General features: G+C 41.6%; 1 protein-coding gene across 4 annotated transcripts in view; it reads left to right on the top strand.

The window, feature by feature from the left end:
- The window catches only part of SNX19 (sorting nexin 19), a 38,642-nt gene extending 12,922 nt beyond the window's left edge, over window positions 1-25,720 (top strand). For 2 of the 4 annotated variants that reach the window (XM_003923501.3, XM_074400880.1), the window contains 3 exons: window positions 21,940-22,124; window positions 23,025-23,112; window positions 24,166-25,720. In XM_003923501.3, coding sequence (XP_003923550.2) covers window positions 21,940-22,124; window positions 23,025-23,112; window positions 24,166-24,298 — 406 coding nt within the window. In that variant the 3' untranslated portion in view covers window positions 24,299-25,720. The other 2 variants (XM_039470882.2, XM_074400881.1) reach the window with 2 other exon arrangements.
- The last annotated feature ends 399 nt before the right edge of the window (window positions 25,721-26,119 follow it).

Genomic DNA, 26,119 nt, shown 5'->3' with positions numbered 1-26,119 from the left:
AAGCAGGCCAGAAACACTCTCTCTGTTCCAGGCAGACACATGTAGTGCTTGGGTTTTGGCTGCTCTTGTTTTGAACTCCCTCTTATGAGACATCCTGGCACATCCAAAGTAAGAAGAAGCCAAATGCTGACCTTCTCTTAGCATGTGGCCCATGCTAACAGGTCACTCAAAAAATACAGTCTTTTAAAAAATAATGTTGTATCTATTCATTACCAAGTAGAAAATTAACAACAAGCAATTAAATCTCCCTTTTCTAAGTTACATAGGATCAAGGAGGTATAATAAACCTGAATCACAAAGAGACCAAGTGAAGGAAGATGATGCACACCTACATTTGCTAAGTGTATCTATGCCAGCGCCCAGTCTGCATTTACATGTATTTTTTTATTGTGATCAAGTGAGGTAGGTAGCCCCATTTTACAGAATAAGAAAATAGAGCTTGGCAAAGTCAACTAACATGCCCAAGGTCATCGTTAGTAGCACACTTTGAATTTTAAGCCAGATTTGTACAACTTCAAAGCCAACGTGCTTCTTCATGTATCTGTAGCCTTAAGACTGATCTCCAAGTGAGTCCTACATATGAAATGATGACTGGTCTTTGTACCTTTAGGCTTTTCTCCTTGTTCCTACTCAATATTCGGTTCTGCCACTGGAGTGCTTTTTTCTGAAAAGCAAATCTGAACATATATTCTTCACTTAAAATCTTTCAGTGGCCTCCTATTGCCTACAAAAGTGGTTTTTCCAGTATGTGTCCTAGAGTTCTAGGGTTCCGCAGAAGTGCTTCTGAAGCCAACTTAGAAGCTAAGGAAAAACTGAGTGGCCCATGACCCAACCGAAGAGGTTCCGCTTAGATCAGTTTAATGTACTGGGGATCTAGGTAAGGCTTTGTTTGAAAAAGGGCTCCATTCTGTTTAAAATATACATTTATTTCTTTACATTAAAATTCCACCTCCCTTCTTACCTGGCATGATCTGGTCTCAGTCTTATTCTCCATTTTCCTCTGTGTAAAGTAGCCATCATTGCCCGAATATTCTGTGGTCTTTTACCCCCAGGCCTTTGCTCATCTTCCTGTATCTGCTTTCAAACGGTCCTTCTCTACCTACTCTTCTGTACTCCTTCCCTGTGTCCCTCACTTTCCCTCTTCTTGTCTGCTTGGCCTACTGCAAAACAGTTTTCATATACTGGGCATAAAATGTCATTTATTCTGTGAAACTTCTGTAGCATCTACTCTCTTTTCCCCAGAATTAAGGAGTCCTCTAACTCTCAAAGTTTTGATAATAATACTTACCACAGCGTGTTATATAAATGATCTGCTTTTCCTAAACTAGTGGTTTTCAGCCGGGGCACCCAGGGGACATTTGGCATTATCTGGAGATATTTTTGGTTATCACAACTGGTAAGGGGATGTGGGATGCCTGCTGACATCTAGTGTGTGTAGGCCAGGGATGCTGCTAAACATCCTGCAGCTACACAGAACGGTCCCCCGTGCCAAACAACACGAATTATCCTCCCAAAATATCACTATTACCAAGCTTGAGAAACCCTCTGTAGACTATTAGTTCTTTAAGGACCAGAACTAGCTTTGCATCCCCAGCAGCTTATACAGGGCCTGCACATAGTAGCTACTCATTAAATATTTACTAAAGAAATAAACATTTCCCTTCCCAGTACCTTTACACTTAAAAGTATAGTCTCTTCAGTTTTATTCTGTCACCTATGGATGTCACTAATTAGGCCTTCCTTTTTCTTCTTCTTTTGGGCTTCCCTTTGCTGATCTTCTAAGTGGTTTTAAAAAAAAAATATGAGAAGATCCAAAAACTAGCTAGTATGTGATCATTAATGACCTCTTCCCCTTGAAGTCATTTACATGACAAGTTGGCTTCAGAACACAAGAAATTATTCAGTATGAGCGTAAAAGTATAGACGAGTTAGGATAAATTCAAAAAAGATTGAGATCTATATATAAAAGGGGTAGGAAAAAGTTTACCTGAAGTTTGAATAACTGAATATTCAAGGGCTTGGGCTAGACCAGATAAGGGAGAGATACCTATATTCTGAGAGTTAGAGAATGATAGCAGGAGTATTTCATGCCCTCAGGGTCCTGGGAGAGCTAAGACAGAAAAGTTAAATACAAAGGAAGCAAGCTCCAGATGCATGGTAGACATGGAGAAGACAGGGGTCATTTTAGAAGTCAGAGCAGAGGCTGTGAGATTTCTTTATTGTTTATCTTTCGCATATTGAGCATAAAATGTCAAAATATGAAATATCAGGGAGATGGGATCGTGTTCTGTCGCCCAGGCTGGAGTGTAGTGGTGCTGCAATCATAGCTCACTGTAACCTCCTGGGCTCAAGCCATCCTCCCACCTCAGCCTCCCAGGCAGCTAGGACTATAGGCGCACACCACCATGCTTGGCTAATTTTTAAAATTTTTTGGTTAAGTTGGGGTCTCACTGTGTTGCCCAGGCATCTTCCTCACCTTTCCATTCCTATCCCTGACGTTCCCTGACTACACCCAACTCCAGTTGGCTAGGTAAAGTCTGGTGAATGAAGACTAGCAAACCCAAATGTAGCTCGTGCCATGAGGGGCCTTACAGTTGAATTTCCCTTGACGTTCTCTTCTTTTTACATGCTGAGTTTTTGTTGTTTTTTATTTTGTTTTGTTCTATTTTGTGAAAAGGCATCACTATTATGATGGGAAAAGTGGGAAAATTCTGAAAATATTTGGTGAATTTGAATGAAGCCACTGTGAATATTGTGTAAGAATAGAATTTTGTGGCTAGTTACTTTTGAAAAACTTGTGACTGTGGTCTGTTATCTTTGTTCATCCTACATATCTTTGTTCATCCAGGTGAATGTGTTTTATACATGTTCAGTTACCTCATATCCCTTCCTGTCAGCAAGCTCTTACTCATATCTAATCCAACTTTATCTGTAGCCCATTTTGTTTTGTATTAAAACTACATCTGGTTTAGCAGTCTCCTCAACATAAGCTTCCACAGACTAGAATTAAATGAAGAATCTCATACTTCGCTGTTATAGGCCATTCATGTATCCCTACAAATCATTTTTCCCATCTTTTTAATGACATTTTTGGCCTTTTTCTCAAGTACCTTAGAGCTGGTTTCAGTGTTCCTGAAGCCTCCTTAAGATAGGAAGTTAGAAGTCGTGGTATCTAAATAAAGAACCAGTTCTTCCTCCAGAGGTTCCAGAGATCTGGCACCTGTGGCCCATGGTCTCATACCTGCAAGCCCCCTGTGCATGAGAGACATGGAACTCATTTTAGCATTCAGAGTGTAAGCACTGATAATCTCCCCAGCATGAGCATATTTACTGTCCAGCAAATGTTTATTGAGCGTTTACTTAGTGCAAATACTGTACTGAACACTACCATGCACATGCTGTTAAAAAGCCTGAATAATTTTTGCACCAAGCTAATATTTAATTCCTTCCAAAAGTCCTGTGAATGCGGTATTAAGACCCTCATTTTAAAGATGAGGAAACTAAGGCTTAGAAAGAATGTGAGTTATCTAATCAAAATCATAGGGTTAATAAATATCACAAGCCGGAATTGAACCCAGGTTTTTCTGATTTGTAGCTGTGATGATTGTCTAAATTTCAGGATCAGAGCTTTGCCCTGCAATTCACCTGGATAAAAACCAACCCAAAAATCTTTGTCTCCAAGTACTGGAGATTATGAAGCAATTTGTAGAATCCAAACTTCATCTTCGTATCTACACACTTGTGTCTAACATAAGGGCACTGCTGCAGTCTAGACGCGGCCCATGTTACTGTCCCCGCGACAGTTGCAGTTTTTAATGTTACAAAAAGTGGTTTGTGCATTGTTACACACTTGAGCTGTGTTTGCTCTGGTAAGCCAATATGCTGGAAACTTGACATCTCCAGAGCTGCTGCACCTCTCCACTGTCCCCGCTGTGTCTCCCACCAGAGGCGTGATGTCAGGTCCCGCCGTCTCCCATCCCCATGCCTACTACCTAGGAAGCTACATGTTTGCCCTCCCTGAAACCACAGGTAGCTGAGCCATGTGCATTTACAGGGTCCTTGGGTTCTCTTCTTTTAAGTTCTGTTCTTAAAAGAGCAGGGTAGTTAGTGTTGGTGCCACAGCTGGTACTGCGACTTCTCTAGTTGTCTGGAACACACTGCAGTTTGAGCATCAGGGATGCTGTAGTAACCAGATTTGAGTGCATCTCTTCCTTAAAATGTCCTCATTTTCCAACCTTCAGTATTATTATCTCCAAGCAGGCAAGTTTATTTCTTCTGCTTCCAAATCTGTTTACCCTCCTTGCACCTTTAAAAGACCTATATACATTACCGCCTTGGACGTCATAGACTTTTGTCAAATTATAAACACACTCTGTCCTGCAAAGGGAAAAAAAAAAAAAACGGAGTAAGTTCGACCTCATAACCCCTCCTTCTGAGCCAAAGTTGGAAGAGCTCTGATCTAAGCCAGGCTTATAAATCTCCCTTGATTGTTGATGATGTGGAAAGAAGTGGGGAGGGGAGCCGTAGAGAAGTTAGATGCCCAAAAAAGGCATTGTTAAGTCAAAGGGAAGTCTTGCATGCATGTGCACTTAACCTCATGTGTCAGCTTCTGTGCTGGGAACATCCAATTATGTAACAAGAAGCACTCCTTATTTGGAATGAGAGACCAAGGGAGGGGAAGGGGAGAGCAGATAGCAGTCTGAGCCAAGGAGCAAATCCGGCTTGTGCAAACTCTGCTCATGTCCGAAAACAGAAGAAACTTGAAAATATATCTGTGTACATCAGACTCAGATTTAGCAAATTTGGCAAGTACTCGCAGCTAAACTGGGTTGGAGGGAAAGAGGAGACATACACTGTGCTCCATTGATGGTAGGAGGTTTGGGCCAGGAAGATCCAGCCAAGGTAAGGGGTAGGATTGGTTATAGAGCTCTGATGGAGAGTGAAGGAATGAGAAGAAGCTGGACCAGCGCCCAGCCTGGACACCCAGAGCAATGCCACAACAAAAATAGGAGCCAGGCCAGCAACAGAATGCGTGAATGCCACGTCTGCAGCACTGCCCTCCCCATGCCCCTGATGATGGCATCAGACCTGTGTGAAAAGGGCAGCAGACACATTCCTGGCTTCTGCGTCAGGATTTCTCAGTTAAAGGGGGTAGAGAGAGAGAGAGAGAGTGTGAGTGAGTGTTTGTGTGTGTGTGTGTGTGTGAGAGAGAGTGTGTGTGTGTGGGTGTGTGTGTGTGTATGTATGTTTGTATGAGTGTTGGGGGTATGTAGGAATGGAATGGCTTGGCAGAAAGCAGGGGGAAAAGGTTCTGGCAGAGGAGGGTATAAAGCATGTAAAGTTAGGAAGTATACAGAGAGGAAGAAGAAAAGAAAAGTTGTACAGTTGAAGGAGTCCAACAAGCAGGGGACCCAGGAGAAAATTGAAAGCAAGTTCTGGACCTTCCACCAGACCTTGGAATCATTTTCTTAGAAAAGATGTCTCCCTGTAAACCATCTCCTAGGAAAGGTCAGGAGAGTTGTGGCAGAGTCTGGAGGCACTGGAGAGTACTGTGCTGCAAGGCATGATGTTCATCTCCCACAGGACAGCTGGAAAGGTTGACCCTGAACCCTCTTGCTTTCACTATTCTCTTAGACCGCCCCGGAATCAAAAGTGCTGAGTGGCCGGGCGTGGTGGCTCAAGCCTGTAATCCCAGCACTTTGGGAGGCCGAGGCGGGTGGATCACGAGGTCAAGAGATCGAGACCATCCTGGTCAACATGGTGAAACCCCGTCTCTACTAAAAATACAAAAAGTTAGCTGGGCATGGTGGTGCGTGCCTGTAATCCCAGCTACTCAGGAGGCTGAGACAGGAGAATTGCCTGACCCCAGGAGGCAGAGGTTGTGGTGAGCCGAGATTGCGCCATTGCACACCAGCCTGGGTAACAAGAGCGAAACTCCGTCACAAAAAAAAAACACAAAAAACAAAAGTGCTGAGTGGAACTGTGCTTCAAGGGCCTGCTTCTTGGTGGGCATGTCTAAGTAACAGGTAGATAAGAGGTCTTTGTGACATTGCCTATTTCTTAAGAGAACCTCCAGGTCTGCCACCAGAAGGACACAAATAATTGCAGTGGGAAAGGAACCGATATTTATTATTAATGATACCAAGGAAGCAGCCATGGACTCTTTGTATTAATGATCAATTGCGTGAGGTAGACATGTATTTCTACGTTTTATAAGTGACGAAAGTTATTTTCAGGTAAAATAGCATTCCCCAATCGTGAAAGTACTAACAGCCACACCTTAAGATTCCACTTGAGTCATCCTGGCCTCAGAGGTCATACATTTCCCACTGCCCTGCACTGCCTCCCCTCCATGAAAGCTTTCCTGCAAAGCAATGGCCACTAGAATTGGGTTCACCTGAAAGTTCCCTTGCCTTATTCCCATCTAGCCTCTCTTGTTTTCCATCTGGCTGGTCTTAGGGACACATGTGTCAGATGGTAGCATATAAATTATTTTTGTCTGCGTATTCTGATTTTATTTTTAAAGCACTCTGAGCCAAGGATTGTCTTTACATATCTCTGTTTACGTCCTATTCACAATCAGGAAAACATTATCAAATTTAAGACTCAAGAGTTTCTCAGGAAGCATAGATTACAGTTTTTTCCTTTGCCGTGTAACTTTTTCTTCCAGTTCAGCTCTGGTGCCTGGCTGTGTCTCATACCCGATCTCTTCCTATGCACAGCTTCTCTAGAAATATGCTTTGCAAGACCCCCAAATTAATTAACTTAAGTTAATTAACTCAAGTCTATGTCTTCAGAATTCTCCGTGATTTTCTGGCTCTCTAATTATTGACTTCGGCTGTTTTTAGAGTTGCTGAAATTAATTTTTCTCACGGATGGCTTTACTCAGATTGTACTGTGGCTCCTTGGGAAGGAGTGCTGCATGTCCCATGCCTCTTCCATTAGGCCATGCCAAAGGGAAGCTCTTGACTGCTGTAGAATGGGCCAGGATAGGCCCTAGCAGTTTCCCCTGTCATGTGAGTGGTCTACCTGTCATATTTCTTGGGTGTCACTTATTTTACACTCATCTTAGGATGGGTGTAGACATCATGCTTTTCCTGTCACGTGGTGACAGTCTCTCCTGGAATATATCTTTGATTGTAGCAGGTGAGTGGTAGCTGACAGCCATGTGCCTTTGCATTGTGTTTGCATTTCTGTGTGTTTGCGCTCTTGAAGTCTGATATACTGAAATAGAGGTGCAGAATTGCTCATTGTAAAAGTTAACAAAAAACAGAATATCATGAGGTGTTTAAATCTCAGAGCCTTTTTTTTCAGGTTGTTGATGTCTCTTGCCCATCTATGACTACAAACAGGAACCTAAGAGCTTGACAATTTGATAACAGCTTTAGATTGTATGTCAGCCTCCTGAGGGCAGGGACTGTGTCTTATTAACCATTATGCCTTCAGCACCCAGCCGCATAATACATAGAAAGCACTTAATAAATTTGTGTAAAATAAATGAACATAGAAGATCACACATCATTCTACTGGAGTCAGTCCCTCTGCTTAACACTAGTAAGAATCTTAGGGGTTCCTTAGTAGTGCAGGGGGAACAGCAGCAAAGTGGAAACTGAATCTTTCATTGCCTCCACACAAGGCATACCCAGGTCTTCAATTAATTGGGGAATTCTGATTCCAAGTACCATGGTAGAGCCTAAGCAAAGAGGTTTTTAGGGGGCCCTTCGAGGCATCTCCCATTCTAATGGCTCTCTCCGAAGAGTGCAGTGCCCCGCCCCAATCTGGGCTTCTCAGTGTGAAGCCCCGCAGAGCCTACCCTCTCTGGAAGCATCTCCTGGTGTTATGCTTTCTCTACCTCTTTCCTTCTACGTGGAAAGTCAGAACATGGGCTTTGAAGTCAGATCTGAATTCAAATCTTGCTTTGAGGCTATCTATATGACTTAGAACAAACCAGTTAACTTCCTTGCCTGTTACTCTCCCAGTGGGAATCATAGCCTAGCATATGAAGTTTTGCAGGGATAAGAGATAATTTAGAGGTAAATGTTAGGGAGACTTCATAGAGGAAAATACAACAAAGCTAGATCTTGTAAGATAGTTGTCATTTAGGCTAAACAACATTCTAGGCACGAAAACATTTTTAAAACAGGAGAAGGGGCATTATTTATACTTTCAAATAAAAACGAATTTGGGATACTTTTAGCCAGCTTCTTTCTGGATCTGTATTGCTTTTGTTTCAAATAGGTGACAAAAAGCCTACCAAACTCCTGCTACATGGCATGGGTACAGTAATTCTCCATATGGGCACCAGGTGGCGCTGCAGGTTAAACAATACCATCACTGTCCTTAGAGGAAGACCTGTTGATTTTGCAGTTATAGGTTCCCCTGCCCTAATGTTGATACAGTAGTATTGAAGCCGTTTCCTGGCTTGCTTCAAGATTTAGAGGCCACTTATCTGACTACTTCTTAGTGCCAGTGACCTTTAGATAAGCCCTGTTTCTTTCATCTTTCACCCTTCTTCCTTCTGTTGTAATGCATCTTTAGTATGTGCTTGCTTCTCGGCGCAGTGTAGATGACGCGAAGTTGCCCCTCCGAATGGATCCCACCTGTTAAAAATTCAGCACTGGAGCTGATTCATTCAGAATAGAGTGAGCAGAACGGAGTCTGTGGTGATGAGACCAACTGAACATCTGAATTGAAAGAATTTTGTCAGTATTCTCTATAAATTAGTTGGACCTAAATTCAGGATCTTTTGTGATCCCCAGATCCTACACATTATATAGTTACTAAGGTGGAAATTGTCAGTGCCAAATAACCCTGATGTTAGGAATCTTATCAACCTGTTACATAATCAAGAACGTTTCCTATTACTTTCAGCCGTGGACGGAGACTGGCTCTCTCCCATTAACTTGGTTTTGGAGAAGCAACCACATGTTAATACTCACTTTTGATCTTTACCTCTGTCCTGGCTGGCTTCTCCAAGTGCCCTTTGGAGAAGTAGAGAGCTATTTGTTACTGGAACGGGGAGAGTGTTGGGTGAATTGGTGGGAAATCTACTTTAGCTATAATATAATGCTGGCCTTGAGAGATTTCTCAGGGGGAATTCAGCCTTCCTGGGAGGGAGGCTGGTGTACAAATGCAGTATCAAGATAAGTTCCTCAACACCCACCTCCTGTCTCCCCCAGGGTTCCTTTGTGTTGTTGTTTTTGTACTTTCATTTATTACTCCTCTCTGTTTTCTACCCACAGTCAGTGCTCCCAACGTTCCTATTCTGTGGAGATTCTGCAGTTTCCACTGCGGTGTTCCTACCTGCTTCATATCAGGATAGATGGCCTTCTGCTTGGAAAGGTTTTACAATTCAGCCTGTAGAGAGGAAAGTGGAAATGCTCTTGGGTAGCTCTTCTACACCAAAGTGATGGTGCTAATGATCAGAATTTGTTCTTCTCTATACCCCCTCAGTATGGTTTCTCTTTGTTTATCTTGGGCATCTGCTTCTCATATGTATTCTTTATTCTCCTCAAGACTGGTTGGTCTTTTTCAGCTTCCTCTAGCCATTTTCACAGCATAATTTGAAGTCCTACCATGTCTGCTGATTTAAATAAATCCCTGATAATTTTCTTCCAAATCATGGCTGAGTACACTCTGTAATATTTGTAGAAGTTTGGAGGTCAGCCCCTCCTGCGAGCACATAATTACTGATCACTTCTGCCTCCTCCAACTCTTCCCTTCCCATCCTCCTTTCCTGTGGTGGGGGTTCTATGTGCAGAGCAGAGCAAGGAGCTCTCCCTGTGAGGTAAAGTCCCCATGAACAATAGGGGCTCTGGTTGTCAGGACGACCACTAAATTACTGCCTTCTCCCCTCTTTTGTGTCTTGCCTTTCTTCCTGGTGCTTCAGCACTAAGGGTTTGCCCCCTCTTTCTGCCCTTTCCCCTCCACGGACTCAATTTTCTTCTGAATGGGTGGCCATTTTAATTACCTTCCCCCTCCTCACCCCACCTCTCTGCCCTTGCCATTGCTGCTGAGAAAGGCAGGGTCAGGATAACTACCTGGGGACTGAGAATGAGCCAGCCATGCTGTTCACACGGGGACAAGGAAAGAAGAGACAGAGACATGTTAGATCCTGTAGTCTCTGCAGTGAAAGTTTTATTGTTGAGTATATAGAGGTCTGGTTTTAGGGAGGATTCAGAAATTGAGTTTTCATGTTACCTCAAACCCCCTGGGGCCTCTCCCCAATTTTCTTAACCACTCAGTACCAAATGCCTTGCTGGTTCAGTATTTACTTCTCTGAGCCTGCCAGGAGAGTAAGCTTTACAGTGAGAAAACTGAGGCATGGAATCCAAAGCTTCCTCCCAATTCTGCAGCATTAGTTCTTTGGACCTGGTTGAATTTTTAAAGAGGGTCTGAAGGAGTCTTTTTCTCTTTTACGTGTGTAAACACATTAGCACTTTTCGAGATACTTTTTATTTTTCATATTTCATCTTGATAACTTTGTGAAGAAGGCAAAGCAAGAATTAGCCCATTTTATAATAAACGAAGCCAGAGCTCAGAGTTTATTCAACTTTTATGTGGGTAAGCCAGGCTCAAACCTGTCTGTAGCTTTTTAGTGTTATTTTTAAAGTCTATCAGTACTGATTTTTTCAGAACTGGATTATAGTATATCAATAGAAACATAGTATAGATCCAAAACAAGTTGACTTGAAAGTCTTCAGAGGCACACTAGATTTGTGTGTAAAAAACTTCCAGATTGGTTGGGCACAGTGGCTCCTGCCTGTAATCCCAGCACTTTGGGAGGCCAAGACGGGTGGATCAGCTGAGGTCAGGAGTTCGAGACCAGCCTGGCCAACATGGTGAAACCCTGTCTCTACTAAAAATACAAAAAAATTAGCCAGACATGATGGTGCATGCCCTTAGTCTCAGCAACTTGGGAGGTTGAGGCAGGAGAAGCACTTGAACCCGGGAGGCGGAGGTTTCAGTGAGCTGAGATCCCGCTACTGCGCTCCAGTCTGGGTGACAGGGCAACACTGTCTCAGAAAAAAAAGAAAAAAGAAAACTTTCAGATTGAAATCCTAAACATGTCAGAATACTCAAATATAGAAGAAAGTTTTAGAGATTTCCCTTTGCAGTCAGTCTTACTCATCCTAAGAATACAGAGTCCCCAGGTGTCTTTTTCTCATTCTGCATTTGTGAGAAAGGTAAGCTGACCTTTGCTTTTGGTCTTTCCTCCCCCATTCTGCTTCCTTTCTTCTTCTTTTCTTCTTACTAGTTTCAAATAATGGATGGGAATCAATTCAGTGCTGCTCCATCCATCAGAGGCACTTCCCAAAATACAAGTGTGACTCATGGTCCTCATAACCCCCCTTTGTTTTTGTTTGACTTTCAATCTCTTCTGTCCTCTGGGCCTATTTGCCACGAAAACTGAGCAAACGTAGGCTGCTGGCAGCTGTCTCTCTCCTCCAGGATTTATAGTGTGAGATAAGAAGCATGGCTGACCCATCCCCTTGCCTTCCAGCTCTCTTCCCTTCTAGAGGAACACATAGCCAGATGTGAATGCCCATTTCATGGATAATTCTTAGTTGTAGATCCGCTGTCTTATTACCTAGCGTACCCCTTACAACGTCAGCTCTGTCACTGGTGTATTGGCCCACAGTTTTATTATTAGCCTAAACAAAAGATTCTTAGGAAAGTACATCTGCCAGATGTATATATAAACACATATGGAATGCCAAATACAAAGGACGTTTCTATTGTTCATGATTTTTGTAAATCTGTCATTGTCTTCCTCTATAAGCATGAATAATTAAGAGCTCAGTGTTTTTGCTGTTTTAAATTTTGGGATGTATGCTTTCTGCAGAGCCTATTTTGAACTGTGTGCCGTGCTTTAAGACCAGTGTTGGTCCCATATACAGCATGAATTTCCTTATTAACCAGTATTGGTTGATTGCCTTCTCTGTGGTAGGCACTATGTTAGGTGATCAGAATACTTAAAAAAGACCCAAAACCCCTACCATAGAGAGTTTCATATCCAGTTGGAGGCACAAACTTATAAATAGGAGTTGTAGTATAAAATCAGTGCTTTGAAAAGAACTCCATATGTGATTCAGAGAAGTGATGTGTCAATTATGAGAGGTCCAGGGAAGGCTTATAGGAGATGACATCAGAGATGAGATTTAAAGAACGAAGGGAGTTGCCAGGAGACAGTGAGAGAGAGAGAGAGCATTCGAGGCAGAGCAGTGAAATAATATTGAAATAATATTGTGTATTTGTGGTACTCAAAGAAGTTGAGTAAAATTGATTAGGAATATATGATATGCAAGAATAAGGCTGATGATAACACTGAAGAGTTTAATGGGAGTCTGTTCATTCAGAGTCCTGTGAGTCATTCCAGGAACAAAACATTTGTCACTCATTTGATAGGAAACAATTTACAAAACATAAACAGATGATGACATAAGCAAATTTGCAATTGAGAAAAATCATTTAAATAGTGCTGTGGAGGATTAATTAATTGAAGGGGCCAAAGTTAGAACCAGGAAGACAAATTAGGAAGTGGTGTCATTGATAGAGATAAAAGGTGATAAGGCATTCAACTAAGATCATGGCAATAGAGATGGTAAAGGGGTAATAGATTGATGAGATACTGAGGAGGTAGGATCACCTATATTTAGTGATTGTTTACTTGATTACGTGGTATTGGGCTAGGGTTGAGAAAAAGAGAAATCAAGAATGACTAACACATAATTTTCAACTTGCAGATTGAGAAGCGTAACTAAAAGGATGGGATAATATCTTTCTGAACAGCATATCGGGTTGTGGTTAATATTCTGTTGCTTACTAAATTAATAGATTATTATCTGCTCTAATTTTTATAAAAATAAATGATGACACTTGAAGAAGCCTATACTGTATCTCTAATAATTTTGACATGTTTTTGAATAGAAAACTTAAGGCCTAGATCATATTTTCGACTTTATTTCTATCTGTAAGTTTCTTAGAAGAAAAAGGAAAACATTAAATCATAGCGAACTATGTAGCTGGTACCAAGGCAAGGTTTTTGAATTTTCTGTGCCATGACATATGATTATTCACCTGGTGAACTTCTGACTACAGACAGAGTACAACTCAAAAATTGTAGAAAGAATGGCAGCAGACCATCAACCCAGTGAAGAGTAAGACATTGACCAAAAAAATCACATAAAGTTACAACTGAATATCGTGAAAAACAACTGCCACAGAAAGAAAAGCAGAAATGAAAGGTACTGGAATTCACAGGAGCATGACAGAATGAGATAAAAAGTGTTTTATATGCTGTAATAACAAATGGTAACTTAAATTTTTAACACCAGAAGGTATCACTGAAAGTTGCAACAGGATTGATTCATTTTGTAAAACCTGGATTGTTTATTTGTGAATAACACAATTAAATGCTAAGGGAAATGTCAAAATAAATTATGTAAGATTTCTGCCTTCAAAACCTTACAGTCTTTTTTTTTTTTTTTTTTTTTTTTTTGGCATTTACAAGAAGCTCAGTCAATGCTTTGAGTAAATGAATGAACAAATTAAACACTTATTTCTAATGAGGAAGAAAAAGAATCAGCATCTAATGTAAAGAAAACCAGGGTAGTTAACTGAGAACAGATTCCAGGAGAACATTTTTTAAAGATAGAAAGAGGGGACACATACTGAATAATACAAAAATAGCAGTAATAGAACTAATAAGAACAGGATCCAGTAGGCTTCTGAGGTTGTAGGTAAATATTAAGGGAAAAGACTTACATGAAAAGCACATACATCACATGTTACTAACAAGAAAAATTATATAAAGGTAATCGTTTGGGACAGATGCTATAGTATTAACTGATTACATGGAAAAAGCATTTATTCATTCATTTAGCGATGAATGAATGGGTCTATTATTTGCTAGGCTGTTTTCTATTTTCTTTGCCAAGGAAAATGGCCTTCCAAGAAGAATTAAACAGAAATAATTAAAGTAGAATTGACAACCAAAATAAGAATGAAAATAATAATAATAATATAGAGCAATTTAACCTATTTTAAAGGTTTGTACATTTAAACCTGTACATGGCCTAGATGAATTACATCCCATGAAACTTAACAAATTTATATTTAACATTAAGGTCATTAAGAAACATATGGGATAGAGATGCACAAATATCTTGCCATTTTAAAAAATGGTTAAAGGTTCTTGACCCCAGCATTTACTTCTGGAAATTTCTGAAGCAGATGATGAAATAGATGTTCATGAACATTTGGGAAGGGAAATGGGGAACCCTAGAAACCGTTATGGGTTTAGTAGGACTGTGCCCTACCCTACCTGATTAGTGTACAGTTGTAGTTACATTGTATATGGATTTCAACAAGCTTTGCCGTAATAGCCATATGGACAGGATGGAATATGCTTCCTGCACTATAGTACTTTTAAGTAACTTATGGCTAGTTGAGTGTTTTTAGCTCAAGAGTAAATAATGTCATAAACTGATGCCATCCTGGAGGGAAATTCCTAGTGACAGAGCATTGCTTTTGATCTTATCCTGATCAGTTTTTTCATCAGAAAATTTACAATTCTAATCTTAGAGGAGTAATTAATACTCTAGATGATGAAAATTAAGATTCAGAAACATTTAGAAAACTTAGAATGGTAATGTAAAGCCAACAAGGTGGAATTTGGTAGCAATAAATACTATAAACTATAATTTAGATTTTTTTTTAATTGCATAAATACAGAAGGGCAAGACTATACTTAACAGAGGGGCACACAATTTTTGTTTTAATATACACATGTGGACTTAGGGTTTTAGTTGACCGAAAACTCAATATGAGTCAGTGCTTTTGATGTGTGTGCCAAAAAGCTAACACAATCTTAGGCTATATAAGAAGTATAGCATCTAAATCAGGCGTCCACAAACTTTACACAGGGGGCCAGTTCACTGTCCCTCAGACCGTTGGAGGGCCGCCACATACCGTGCTCCTCTCACTGACCACCGATAAAAGAGGTGCCCCTTCCTGAAGTGCAGCGGGGGGCTGGATAAATGGCCTCAGGGGGCCGCATGCGGCCCGCAGGCCGTAGTTTGGGGACGCCTGGTCTAAATCAAGGAAGGCCTGAATGCCCTGTGTTCTTTGTTCGTCAGATCACATCTCAGAGCTGTTTGATTCTGGGCACTTCATTTTAAAAGAAAAACAAAGCAGCACACACAGAGGGTGGAGCCAGGATGAGAAGTAGTTCATTTCTCTCCTTCGTTCATCAGATATTTATTGCATGTCTTTGAGGTTGGCAAAATCAAGTATGTATATAGCTTATAGAAAAGACATAAAGGAGAAATAATAGCTGAATTTAAAAATGCAAACTGTTGTCTTTTGGAAGAGATTTACCTAATATCTTGTGACTCCAGAGAGTAGAACTAGAACCAATGACTAGAATTAAAACAAGGAGGCAGATTTGTGTTGCCAAGGTTTAAGAAACATCTTCAACAAAATTAAATTATGCTTTTAAGGAATTAAGCCGCTTCCCTGAGGTTACATTGCTAATTCGGTAGCAGAACTGAGATAAAAGCCCAGGTTTCTGGATTCACAGGGCACAACCCTTGTCTATGCCATTATATTACAGAGGAGAGTTCTGCTTTGGGAGGATACTAGATAAGATCACCTCCAAGTTTCCTTCTAACTCTCAAGTTGTATGTTCTTATAAGCCACTCACTGTAAAGTATTTTTTTTTTTTTTGGTGCTCAGTGTTTTCATATATAGAGTTAACAAGATTGGAAAAGATAACCACTAAGGTTGAACAGATGATTTTTTGAAGTCCCTTCCTTAAGAATCCTTCCATTTTTTAATACATATTAATTTTATATCTGTGATGTGTACATTGGTAATCAAAACCAAAAACTGTTTGTGGGTAGATATAAACATATGGAACTCAGATTCTCTACACTGTGTTACTTAGGACAGTGTCAAGTCTTTCCTGAAAGGACGTGATTCAAAGATGTGGATCCATGATTTAAAACATGAAAGCAAAAATCAGAGAAGAAGAATTTGTGCAAACTCCGAGCCATTTTAGATTTCACAGTAGTCATTGGGAGAAAGAAGCAGTAGTTTCTTGCCCTCAGAGTTCATTTCCTCCTCATTCTTCTCCAGCGCCGGGCAGGAAAGGATGGTGACCTAGATACACAGTCAAGAGGGCAGCAATGTTGAACTTTCTCAGACACAGCTGAGTAACTTGGGTCTTGATAGTTACAGGACAGAAACCTAGAGCTGAGAGCTGACAGGGGGAGCTGTCTATAAACATAAGAGGGGCCATGGCAGGAAGACAGAGGCCTGGGAACAGCATCAGAGAGAAAAGAAGTGTAACTTTTATCAGGTGTGAAATTGGCTAAAACAGTTTGTTTAATGGAGACTGTCCTGAATCTACACCATCACCTCCAAGACCTCCTTTCTCTCCCACCCTATAGATTGCTGCTACTGATTGGATGAACCAATACTCATGTGCTAGGACTGGCGGTACAGAACACAGTGTTCATGGTTTAGGCCCCTGCAAACATTTTACAGGGTGCTTGGTTGGGTGGAGATGGGGAGCATTTCCAGGAAGCTAAAAATGTGGCTTTGGCTTCTACTCCTGATTCTTGACACTATTTGAGTGTTTTTCAAACTTTTTTTTAAACTTCAACCTACAGTAAAAAATGCACTGTACATTGCAGCCCACTGTGAACACAGTCATAGGCACGGGCACATACGTACACATGCATGCACGCATATCTGATGTACACATATGTATGTACATACATATGAAGCAAGTGTCTCCAAACAGATGCATTTTCATGATATCACAAACAACAGAGCAGATTATATGATCTCTAATATAATGAGGCCAGCCCACAGTTTGAAAAGCATTGTGCTACAACCACCAGGTTTGAAATAACTATGAAAGTCGCCTGATGCAATTGTATCCAAAAGTCCCTAAGTCTAAGGCAGTGATTCTCAACTGGAGCAATTTTGTCCTCAGGGGACATGTGGCAATGTCTGGAGACATGTTTGCTTGGCACAACTAGCATCTAGTTTGAGGGGAGAAGGGCAGGGATGTTGTGGAATATTTTATAATGCACAGGAAAGCCCCTATGACAAAGATTTCACAGTCCAAAATATTGGTAGTACCAAGGTTGAAAACCCTGTTCTAAGGGTAAAAAAAGAAATCAATACATCTGACTTATTGAAGGTGTATTTAGAATGATAGAAGCTTTAACTTGATCTTCCTTTACTGTCTCTTTGCCTTTGAACTGTACTTGGTATCCTAATATGAAGTTGAAGCATAATTGCCCTTGGATTGTCTATAGAGATAAATGGATAACCAATAGACAAACAGGCTGGAAGGAATGGCCCTGTTATTTTCTTTTATTTAGACTGCACCAGGCATTTTTGTTTAGAATATTGTTATGGCTCTTCTGAATATTTTTTGTTTTATGATTTTAGTATCTTATTCCCTTTCTCCTCTTCATTAAGCTATACTGATTTAAGACCATTTCGCATTCAGCCATAGCTGCTGCCTTAGAAAAGAAGTGAAGGGGATTTGGCTAATTGGATTAGACATGGTCTCTAAAGCCTTCTCCTCTTACTCATGAGATTTGATTCTGCTGTTTTCATGGGAAATGACCTTCTGCTAACCTTGAAGTGCCATCTTAAGCCCTAGTATTAAACTGTCTCCTTTTTAGTCATTGCTTCATTCCTCTATCTGCAGCTATTTCAGACCAGGTTCCCTTGAACATGGAGTAGATGTGCAGTCCCCGCGTAGGGACAAGCCCTGATCTCCACATCCTCTCTTCTCCCCTGTCTGGCATAAGTGAAGTTCTTGGGTGTCTTGGAGTCAAAATGTTGTGGGGTTGGTTTTTTGGTATTTTATTGGCTATTTCTAGCCCCCCTAGTAAGGCTCTGAATCATTCAGAGATGGCTTGACAGAGGAGACCTTGTTTGGGTTTTTTTTTTCTTCTCTTCTTTGGGATGAAGGCAGGATAATAGAAAGAGATATCTATCTCTAAATCAAATATCAAACCTGGAATAGTAGTGGAAAATAAACCAGTGCTATCTATGGCTATTCTCTCCATATTTATTTTAGCATGTTTACCTCATCCATCTTGTATTACATAAACAATAGCATTTGTATTTAGTACATGATTCATTATAAGTAATTTCTAATGAATAGTGAGAGGAACGTGTATGTTTTGACCATGAAATTTTAGATTTCTGTCAGCCTAACGGTAAGTGGTACCAGCAAATTCCAGAAACGGACGCTGGGAAAAAAAGCTCCTGTGATGTATTGGACTTCAGGCACATAAATTCCATTCCTTCCACTTAAAGAGAGCTCTAGAGAGATACACATCTGTTTTTAACCTTCCCACTCTTATGTTAAGAATAGAAAGATGCAGCGTAGAATAGTGAGATGAAGAGAGTTAATGGAGAGAGGTTGAGCAGTCTGTTGCTTTTAACAATCCTACACCTAATCTCTTTGTCTTCCATGCACTAGCCAGTTCCCAAATAAACCAAACATGATTAAGAAAGTTAATAAAGTTAGATAAAGAAATGATGGTGTGTGTGGAACTTCACCTTAGAGAAGGATGATAAAACCCAAAGAAGGGAAGGTAGGGCTGGAAGGGAGAGGAGAGATCTTTGGATGACGAGAGCTCCACCTTCTTCATTGCTGTCAAGAACCTGCGGTGGTTGGTTCCATCCAGGTGTTAGGCAAGGCAGAGTATACCAGATTTCTGAATATAGCCATTTACAACTTAAGAAAGGCATTGTGGGTGGTAACAAAGTATGTCTTAGAAATTGAATGACAGCTTACACATTTTAGAGATTGTATTGTGTGAGGGGCAGTGGATGTAGTGGTGGTGATTTTCTTGGTATGGGCTTTGTCATGTTTTTCTGCCTGATTAGCATACTCATCATTTTTAATGAGACACCATCACTCAGAAGTTCTGTGAACAGGAAGGATTTGTCTTCTGCATAGGCTGCCTGGGGCTAGGAAGTCAGACCATGCTGAGCCCAAAGGACTAGGATAAAGCCTCTGCCGACAGGGGGAAGGGTGAGCAAAACATGGACAGGAGGAGAATCTAGGAAACAGAGCAAATGTTTAAACGTTGTGTGGTGCAAGTGTATGGTTTGTGTCTTCAGAGTGTGGGGAAGAATAAGGAAAGCTGAAACTCTGCAGCTCCCAGGTACTAGAAGCCACTTTCCAAACTGTCCCTCCTCATAGGTACGAAGGGAATTGATTTCTGCCAGTTTGTAGAAGTCCTGTTTCTTACATTCCTGGGCCTGACTTCTTCCAGAGCCTTTTGTCAGCCAGTTCTGTGCCTCCTGTGTACAGACCTTGACAGTGTCTTTGTCTCACCAGCAGTTGATACCTACTTGAAGGCGGCAGTCCTTTTCGTCAGTGAGTTATGCTTTTTAGCTCCCACAAATGTGACTCATAGGCTCATCCCCATCATCAGGTGCTTATTTTTACTTTTTCATGCTTTTATTTCTCTCCCTAACATTTCCATTTAGAGTTTGAAAAGTTGCTTTATAGATTCATATACATTTACAAATTTATATTTTGCCACATGCTGAATTCATTTTGCATCCACCGCATGTGCATGACACACTCACCATGCAAGAGAATAAGGAGGACATTCTTGTCATAATGCAATGTGAGGTCCTGTCCCCATGAGATAAATTAATGTTCATTCAAAAGAATCAAACTCTTGCTTTGTAAGACATGCCCAGAAGATGGCTGAGGTACCTGGGTTAGCTGGCGTGTAACATGTTCAGTCTAAGAAGGATTGTCTGGCTGAATGTTTTAGTTTGCAAGACTTTACTCCTCTCCGAGACACGTAGATGAGACCCTAAGAACATCATGCTCCTCAGCAAAAATTGCAGAAGTATACATGGTTTGAGGTGAACAAAGGAGACCTTGGATCACTTAATCCCCTGCAGAGAAGCCGATCAGGTCATTGCAGCCACCTCCCTCTGGTGACCCTCTTACATAAACAGGAACAGGAATTCCTGCTGCTGGATCCCTTTCATCAGGCGTCTTAGGCTCGCTGAATGAAAAGCCCTATAAAAAGGAGATGCGGTCCTAATAATAACAAATACGATCGTGATGGCTATTTTGGACAAGAACAGCTTTGTGCCACTCTTGATCTCCATCGATGGCTATCATTCTTGCCCTGCTATTACCTTACACACTTCCTATTCTTAGAATCATTTGTGAGCCCTGGGCTTGGGGGATTGCAGCCCCCGTGGCTGGAATGCCCAGCTTGAGTGGAATGCAGACTGTCTGGCAGAGTGGAAGTTAAATAAAGTTTGCCTTGGCAGCCCCCTCTGCTCTTGGATGGGTGACAAGTGACTCGAGTATAGGAGCGATGGCATGAGCTGCCATGTGGTGCAGCACAAAACAGAGTCTTCCATGCATGAATAGAAGTGGTTGGTTGTCCATCCATGACCAACACAGCTATGCCAATCTGAAATGAGGTAGATGAAGGTGAGACCTCAACAGCCTTGAAGGTAGACCTCAGCTTCTACCACATCACTTTGCAAAAGTGCAGGATCAAAAAGAGTAATGTTGAACCACCTTTTAGGTTTCCAGCTGAATTCCAGATTTGCCACATGCTAAAATTCATTTTGCACCCAGCATATGTGCATGAGACACTAAATCACCATGCAAGAGAACAAGGAGGACATTTTTGTCATAATGCAGTGTGAGTATATCTTCCCCCTCAGAGTAATTGACTCATTTTTGAAAGGAAGACAAAGGGAAATTTTTTCATTAAAATAAGAACAATTATCAGTTAGTCAACCACTTCTTGAGCACCAAGTACTGTGGGAAACTTTTTTAAAGTACAAGACACAGAACTCTTACAGTTTATAATTTAGTTGAAGAGGTAAAGCTGTAAACACCTTTAAAAAGATTCATATCCCAAAGTAAAATATTGGCTCCAGAACTACCTGCCAAAGGAGGTCTATGGAGAAGGAGAGCATTTCTAGCTGTGATGGTCAAAGATTTCATGGAGGAGATGGGGTTGAAACAGGTCTTGCCAGAAGGGCAGACTCGAGACTTGCTCTTCAGGCAAGGTGAGAAGAGGGCCTTGTTAGTGAGAGAACTATTATGAACAAAAGGCAGATGTAGGAAACCCCCAAGACAATCATGAGGACTTGAAGACCAGAGGATATGGCTGGGAAGGTAGAGAGAGGAAATTGTGTAAAGATCGCCAAACCCTTAGCTGTGAAGGCTGTGTGTGCGTGTTACCAAGAAGGTTATAATGCTTCCCGCCCAAGGAGAGCTAGAAAGGTGTAGGTGTAGCCTTGCTCAGAGACCGAGGCCCTTTTAGTGTTCTCTTCTGTAAAACCGCTTGTACAGTATGTGGCATGTAGTGAACACGCAGTCAATAACACGATTCTTATTGTTACTCATCTTCAATTTCTGTTACCTCAAGTTGTTGAATGGGCTTGGTTTCCATTGTAAGAGTCATTGGTTACGTCGTCCTTTTCTGATTGCTCATGTAATTTATGACATCTTAGTCTGTTTGGGCTGCTATAACAAAATACCATAAACCGAATGGCTTATAAACAACAGAAATGTATTTCTCACAGTTCTAAAGGCCTGGAGGTTCAAGATCAAGGTACCAGCAGAATTGGTCTCTGGCGAGGGCCCTTTTCCTGGTTCATAGACAGCTGTCTTCTTTCTGTGTCCTCATGTGGCAAAAGGGGCAGGAAGTCTCTCTCAGGTTTGTTTTATAAGGGCATTTACCTTTTGCCCCCATGATCTAATCATCTCCCCAAACGCCCTACCTCTTAATACCATCACCTTGAGAGTTAGGATTTTGACATATGAATCTACAGTCAGTCCCCTGCCTTGCTATGTTCTTTTCCTTCAGCTTTTTCTAAGCTTCCGTCTCTCTTCTACCATAGGTGGCTAGAGGTGCAGGTGGCTAATTTAACAAGTCCGCAGCGCTGGGTGCAGTACCTTCGGCTTCTTCAGGAGTCCATCTGGCCCGGTGGAGTTTTGCCTAAGATTCCACGGCCTGTAAGGACCCAGGAGCAGAAACTGGCCGCTGAGAAACAGGCTTTGCAGAGCCTGATGGGAGTCCTCCCAGGTAATTGGACCAATGAGATCAGCTGTACCAGTCACCGTTCCCTTCCATTCTGCTTCGCCACCATTACCCCGTACCTTTTTCTGGTTTGTAAAAGGGCCCTGAAAGTGGCTAGATTCAAATATCTGTTGACTCATCATTTCTCAGGCTAATAGGAAAACAAACAGGGCTGCAATTCTTTTATCCCTCGCTCAACTGGTGCCAAGGGAATGGAAAGGAACTCTATGGCTACACCCCAAATTTAGGTGACAATCCTGCAGATATTTAGGTTAAACACTTTTGGGCAGGTTTGGGGAAGCTCTGCCTGCAGGGACAGGTCTCACAGCCATATCCAGGAGATGAAGACTTCAGATTCTCTGCCAATTCATAGCATTTTGGGACCAAGGAAGAAAATCACATGTCCCACAGAAGCTCCAGCTAAATAAATTGCAGCCATTGAGTATGGCACATGGCCTTTAGCAATAAGTAAAAACAAAACCTGAGAAGTTGTTTTTCCTTGCATTGTGTTTTTAAAGGGCCAGGAAAGCAATTTGTTGCCTGTTACTGTGATAACCAGGAAACAGTTATGAACTTAGCTCGGGACAATCAGTTTTATTTACCCTTATCATTATAACTCTCTGTGTTTGCTACCCTAAAGTGTTACATTGGAAGGAGTACCTGCATTTTAGTGGCAGGTTATAATGGATGTTGAAGCCCGTTCTTATTTAGATACCTAACTTAAGAAACATATTTTTTTCCAGTTTTTCCTATTTTGTGAGGATTTTAGTTCGGCTGTGTGGTTTAAATGTATGCCCTAAATACCTAACTTATGTAAAAATGGCAGAGATCCTGGGGAGAGACTGTTCTTAGAATCTGAACCTTCAGTGGTAACACACAAATTCCATCTGGTCTTTTCCTCCTCAGATCTTATAGTAGAAATTCTTGGGGCGAACAAATGTCAGCTGAGCTGGGGTCTAGTCTTGGAGTCACTACGACAACCCCTCATCAACAGGTAGGTGGAAAAACATGATTCCAGCATCAGCATAGCTAAAGCTGTCTCTGGTCTCAGAGGTATCCAAGGTTTCTGAGTGAGAAGCCCACATTCCGAAGAATAGAAGAATAGGACTGTGGTCTTTACTTGCTCTGGGCCCCAACTACAGAGTTTGATGTCCAGATCCACACACTAAGTAAAATCCATACCATCAGCTTCTGAGCAGGAAGTGCTAGAAAGTCACTCTTGGACCAACCACCATTGGTGTTTGGAAGAACTGTATGCAGTCCCCGACATGAGCTGCTGAAAACGCCCTCTTACTGTGCAGGCTTGTTCAGTGTACTTGCCCAGCGCCCTTTCCGACATCTGCCAGCCCCTGTGAATGCTCTGAGAGTGCACCCTGGCCTGTGTATCACAGACTATGTCAGATGTTCAACATAAGCCCATGGCCTCAGAGCAAAGCTGTGATTCATGTCACACCAGGAGTTGTCTTTGCTTCATATGAGATAGACAAGATAGTAAGATTGGAATCTCATAAAGGGACCGGAAATGCTGGGTGAAGAGTCCTAGAATAATCCAGAAGAGGTAGATTCCACCCCTTGGGCTGTTACTCTTCTGGAAGTATTGAGTCATCTTGTACTCAAACCCTATCCCAAAGTAGACTAAATTTGTTAACTTCCTCAAGGATCTTGGCTTTACCTCACTGCCTGCAAGGCAGCCTATAAATTTAAGGTAATTAATTATGAGACGCAACAGTAGTCAGGAATTCCGAAGGTATCTAGTAACCTGACATCTCAAGGATTTGTTATCACAGTTCTTCAGAGCAGTGCTAATGTAACTATGTAAAGAGAAATGGAATTTCATAAAACCTAGTCTCAAGTACTGTTCTTGTCTTCATTAGGATCAGAGGCTTTATTAGTTCAAAAAACATTAATTTCATGGCAGAGGCTTCATCAAACTATTGAAGTTTGGGGCATTAGTGATAGGGGAGGAGGAAATAAATGTCATAAACAGGATCCTGTGTTTCCTGACTGAGCCAGACCCTAAGGTTTTTTTTTTGTTGGTTTGTTTCAGGCATTTGATTTACTGCCTTGGGGACATCATCCTGGAATTCTTGGATCTCAGTGCCTCTGTTGAGGAGTCTGCTACTACCACCTCTGCTTCAGATACCCCAGGCAACCCTAAAAGGATGAGTGTCTCCTCTTAGCTGGTTATTCACATATGATTCCCAGGTCAGGGAAGCAGAGTTACTCAGACACCCAGAGACCAGTCAGGAAACCCATGACCTCTGGAAGGAGGCTACAGCTCAGGAGGCCTAGGCTGTCAGTGGCTTAATTCTCTCCCACTTCTGTTCCATTTGTAGCAGGTGACATGTGTCCCAGTTGCATGCATATTTATTTCCATGTCCCTTTTAAGGTGTTGGGATTGTTGCTGGTGAATAGATCCTGTTTCCTTTGGGGAAAGAGCCGTGAGAGGAATTAGCCCATTTTGCTTCTGCTTTTGCCATCCTCCCTGAGGTGGTTTGCCAGAACCCTGGCCTTGTGCACACATGTACCTAATCCACCAGCACACAAGCTCTGGATAGAACAGGAAAAAAAACTGTGGCCAGATTTCCTTGGAGGAGAAAACAACCTTCTGAGCTCCATTCCTACCCGGAAACTAAAAATTCACTCAGGACCATTTTCAAAAAACAAACTCTTGAGTCTAATCTAGTGTCCCAACAGTTCCAGAAGAAGAATGAGGGAAGAAAATTTTTCAAGGGACTTCTTGCTCATGTGTTGCTATTTCTCAACACATCAGCCTTATGGAAGATGTCATGAGGCTGCTTCCCTGGGAGGCTACTTTTCCTTTCCAGAAGACTTCAAAGCTGACTGCCAAAGCTTCTGGTAAATCCACCCCACCCTTCACACCCCTTCCTGAAAGGCATTTGTACCACACATTTTATTTATTGGCTTTTCTCCCAACCCCCTGCCCTAGAGCAATTGAGGTTTTGAATTTGTGACCCTTTCTCTACCTTCAGCAAAATTGCATGACAAGTTGCATATTCAGCCTCAGTTTTTGCAAAGAAAAGGTAAAGCACTTGCCTCCTGTGTTAAGAATACACAAAGAGTAGGAATAGCAAGCCTGGTGGATAAATTCTCCCTTGATAATTCTTTGACAGGGAACTTTTATTACTCTGAACAGATAAGATTAGAACTTACAAGGAATAGCTTATCTCCTATTCCTTATGTTATAATCAGTCTTTTAAGAACACCAGCAATGAAGGCAGAGGTGTTCTGGCAGGCTGCAACATCTATTAGAAAGGCAAAGCAATTAGAAATTGCTGGAGGAGAAGGATAAATCAGGAGGAATTGCTGGTAAAGGATGCAGACAGTCACAGGCAAGTGCTACATATTAAACACATGTGAATAGCTGGCAGAAGGGTGTCGAGGAAGTCACTAGGAGCCCTTTGGCTTCACACCTGCCTGTTAGCACCTTCCCTTTGCTGAATTACCAGAGCCACCAGTTGGAGAAAGGTCTTGGAGTGAGAGTGCTGAGAAGGCAATGAGGTGTCAACAACAAGTGTTAAAGTTCTCTTGGATTCTGAAGTAAGTGATGAACACACAATTAAAGTGGTTTGTGGAAGAAAGTTGTGAAATCTTTTTACTTGTTTGCCCCTCTGGAGGCTTTTAACCCTAAATTGTATCTGATATATTTGGGAGGCTTAGGTGTGCAATTCTTGCTGAAAGGCAAGGAGATGAATGAGATGTCTCATGGCCCCTTCTAGCCTTAAAGGTTGACCATTACACTGACTTTATGGCTGCAAAGTTCTTGAAGCATCTCCAGCCCTAGACTTTGACAGGTAGAGGTAGCTCAGGATCTCTACCTTATGTGAGTCAAGCCGATGTATTAGAGCTGATCATTCAGCTCCTTCAGCGAGGGCCAAGATTCTATTCTGGATGGGCATAGCGGGCAGCCCTGTTTTATGCCAGTTTTCTCTCCCCATACCTTCCCTTCATGTGTATTTAGCCACCTGTGTTGCTTTGAA

Source organism: Saimiri boliviensis, chromosome 6 (genome assembly GCF_048565385.1).
Source record: "Saimiri boliviensis isolate mSaiBol1 chromosome 6, mSaiBol1.pri, whole genome shotgun sequence".
In the NCBI taxonomy this organism is placed as follows: domain Eukaryota; kingdom Metazoa; phylum Chordata; class Mammalia; order Primates; family Cebidae; genus Saimiri; species Saimiri boliviensis.
Note: the sequence above shows the minus strand (reverse complement) of the source record. Positions and strands in the feature narration are given on the sequence as shown.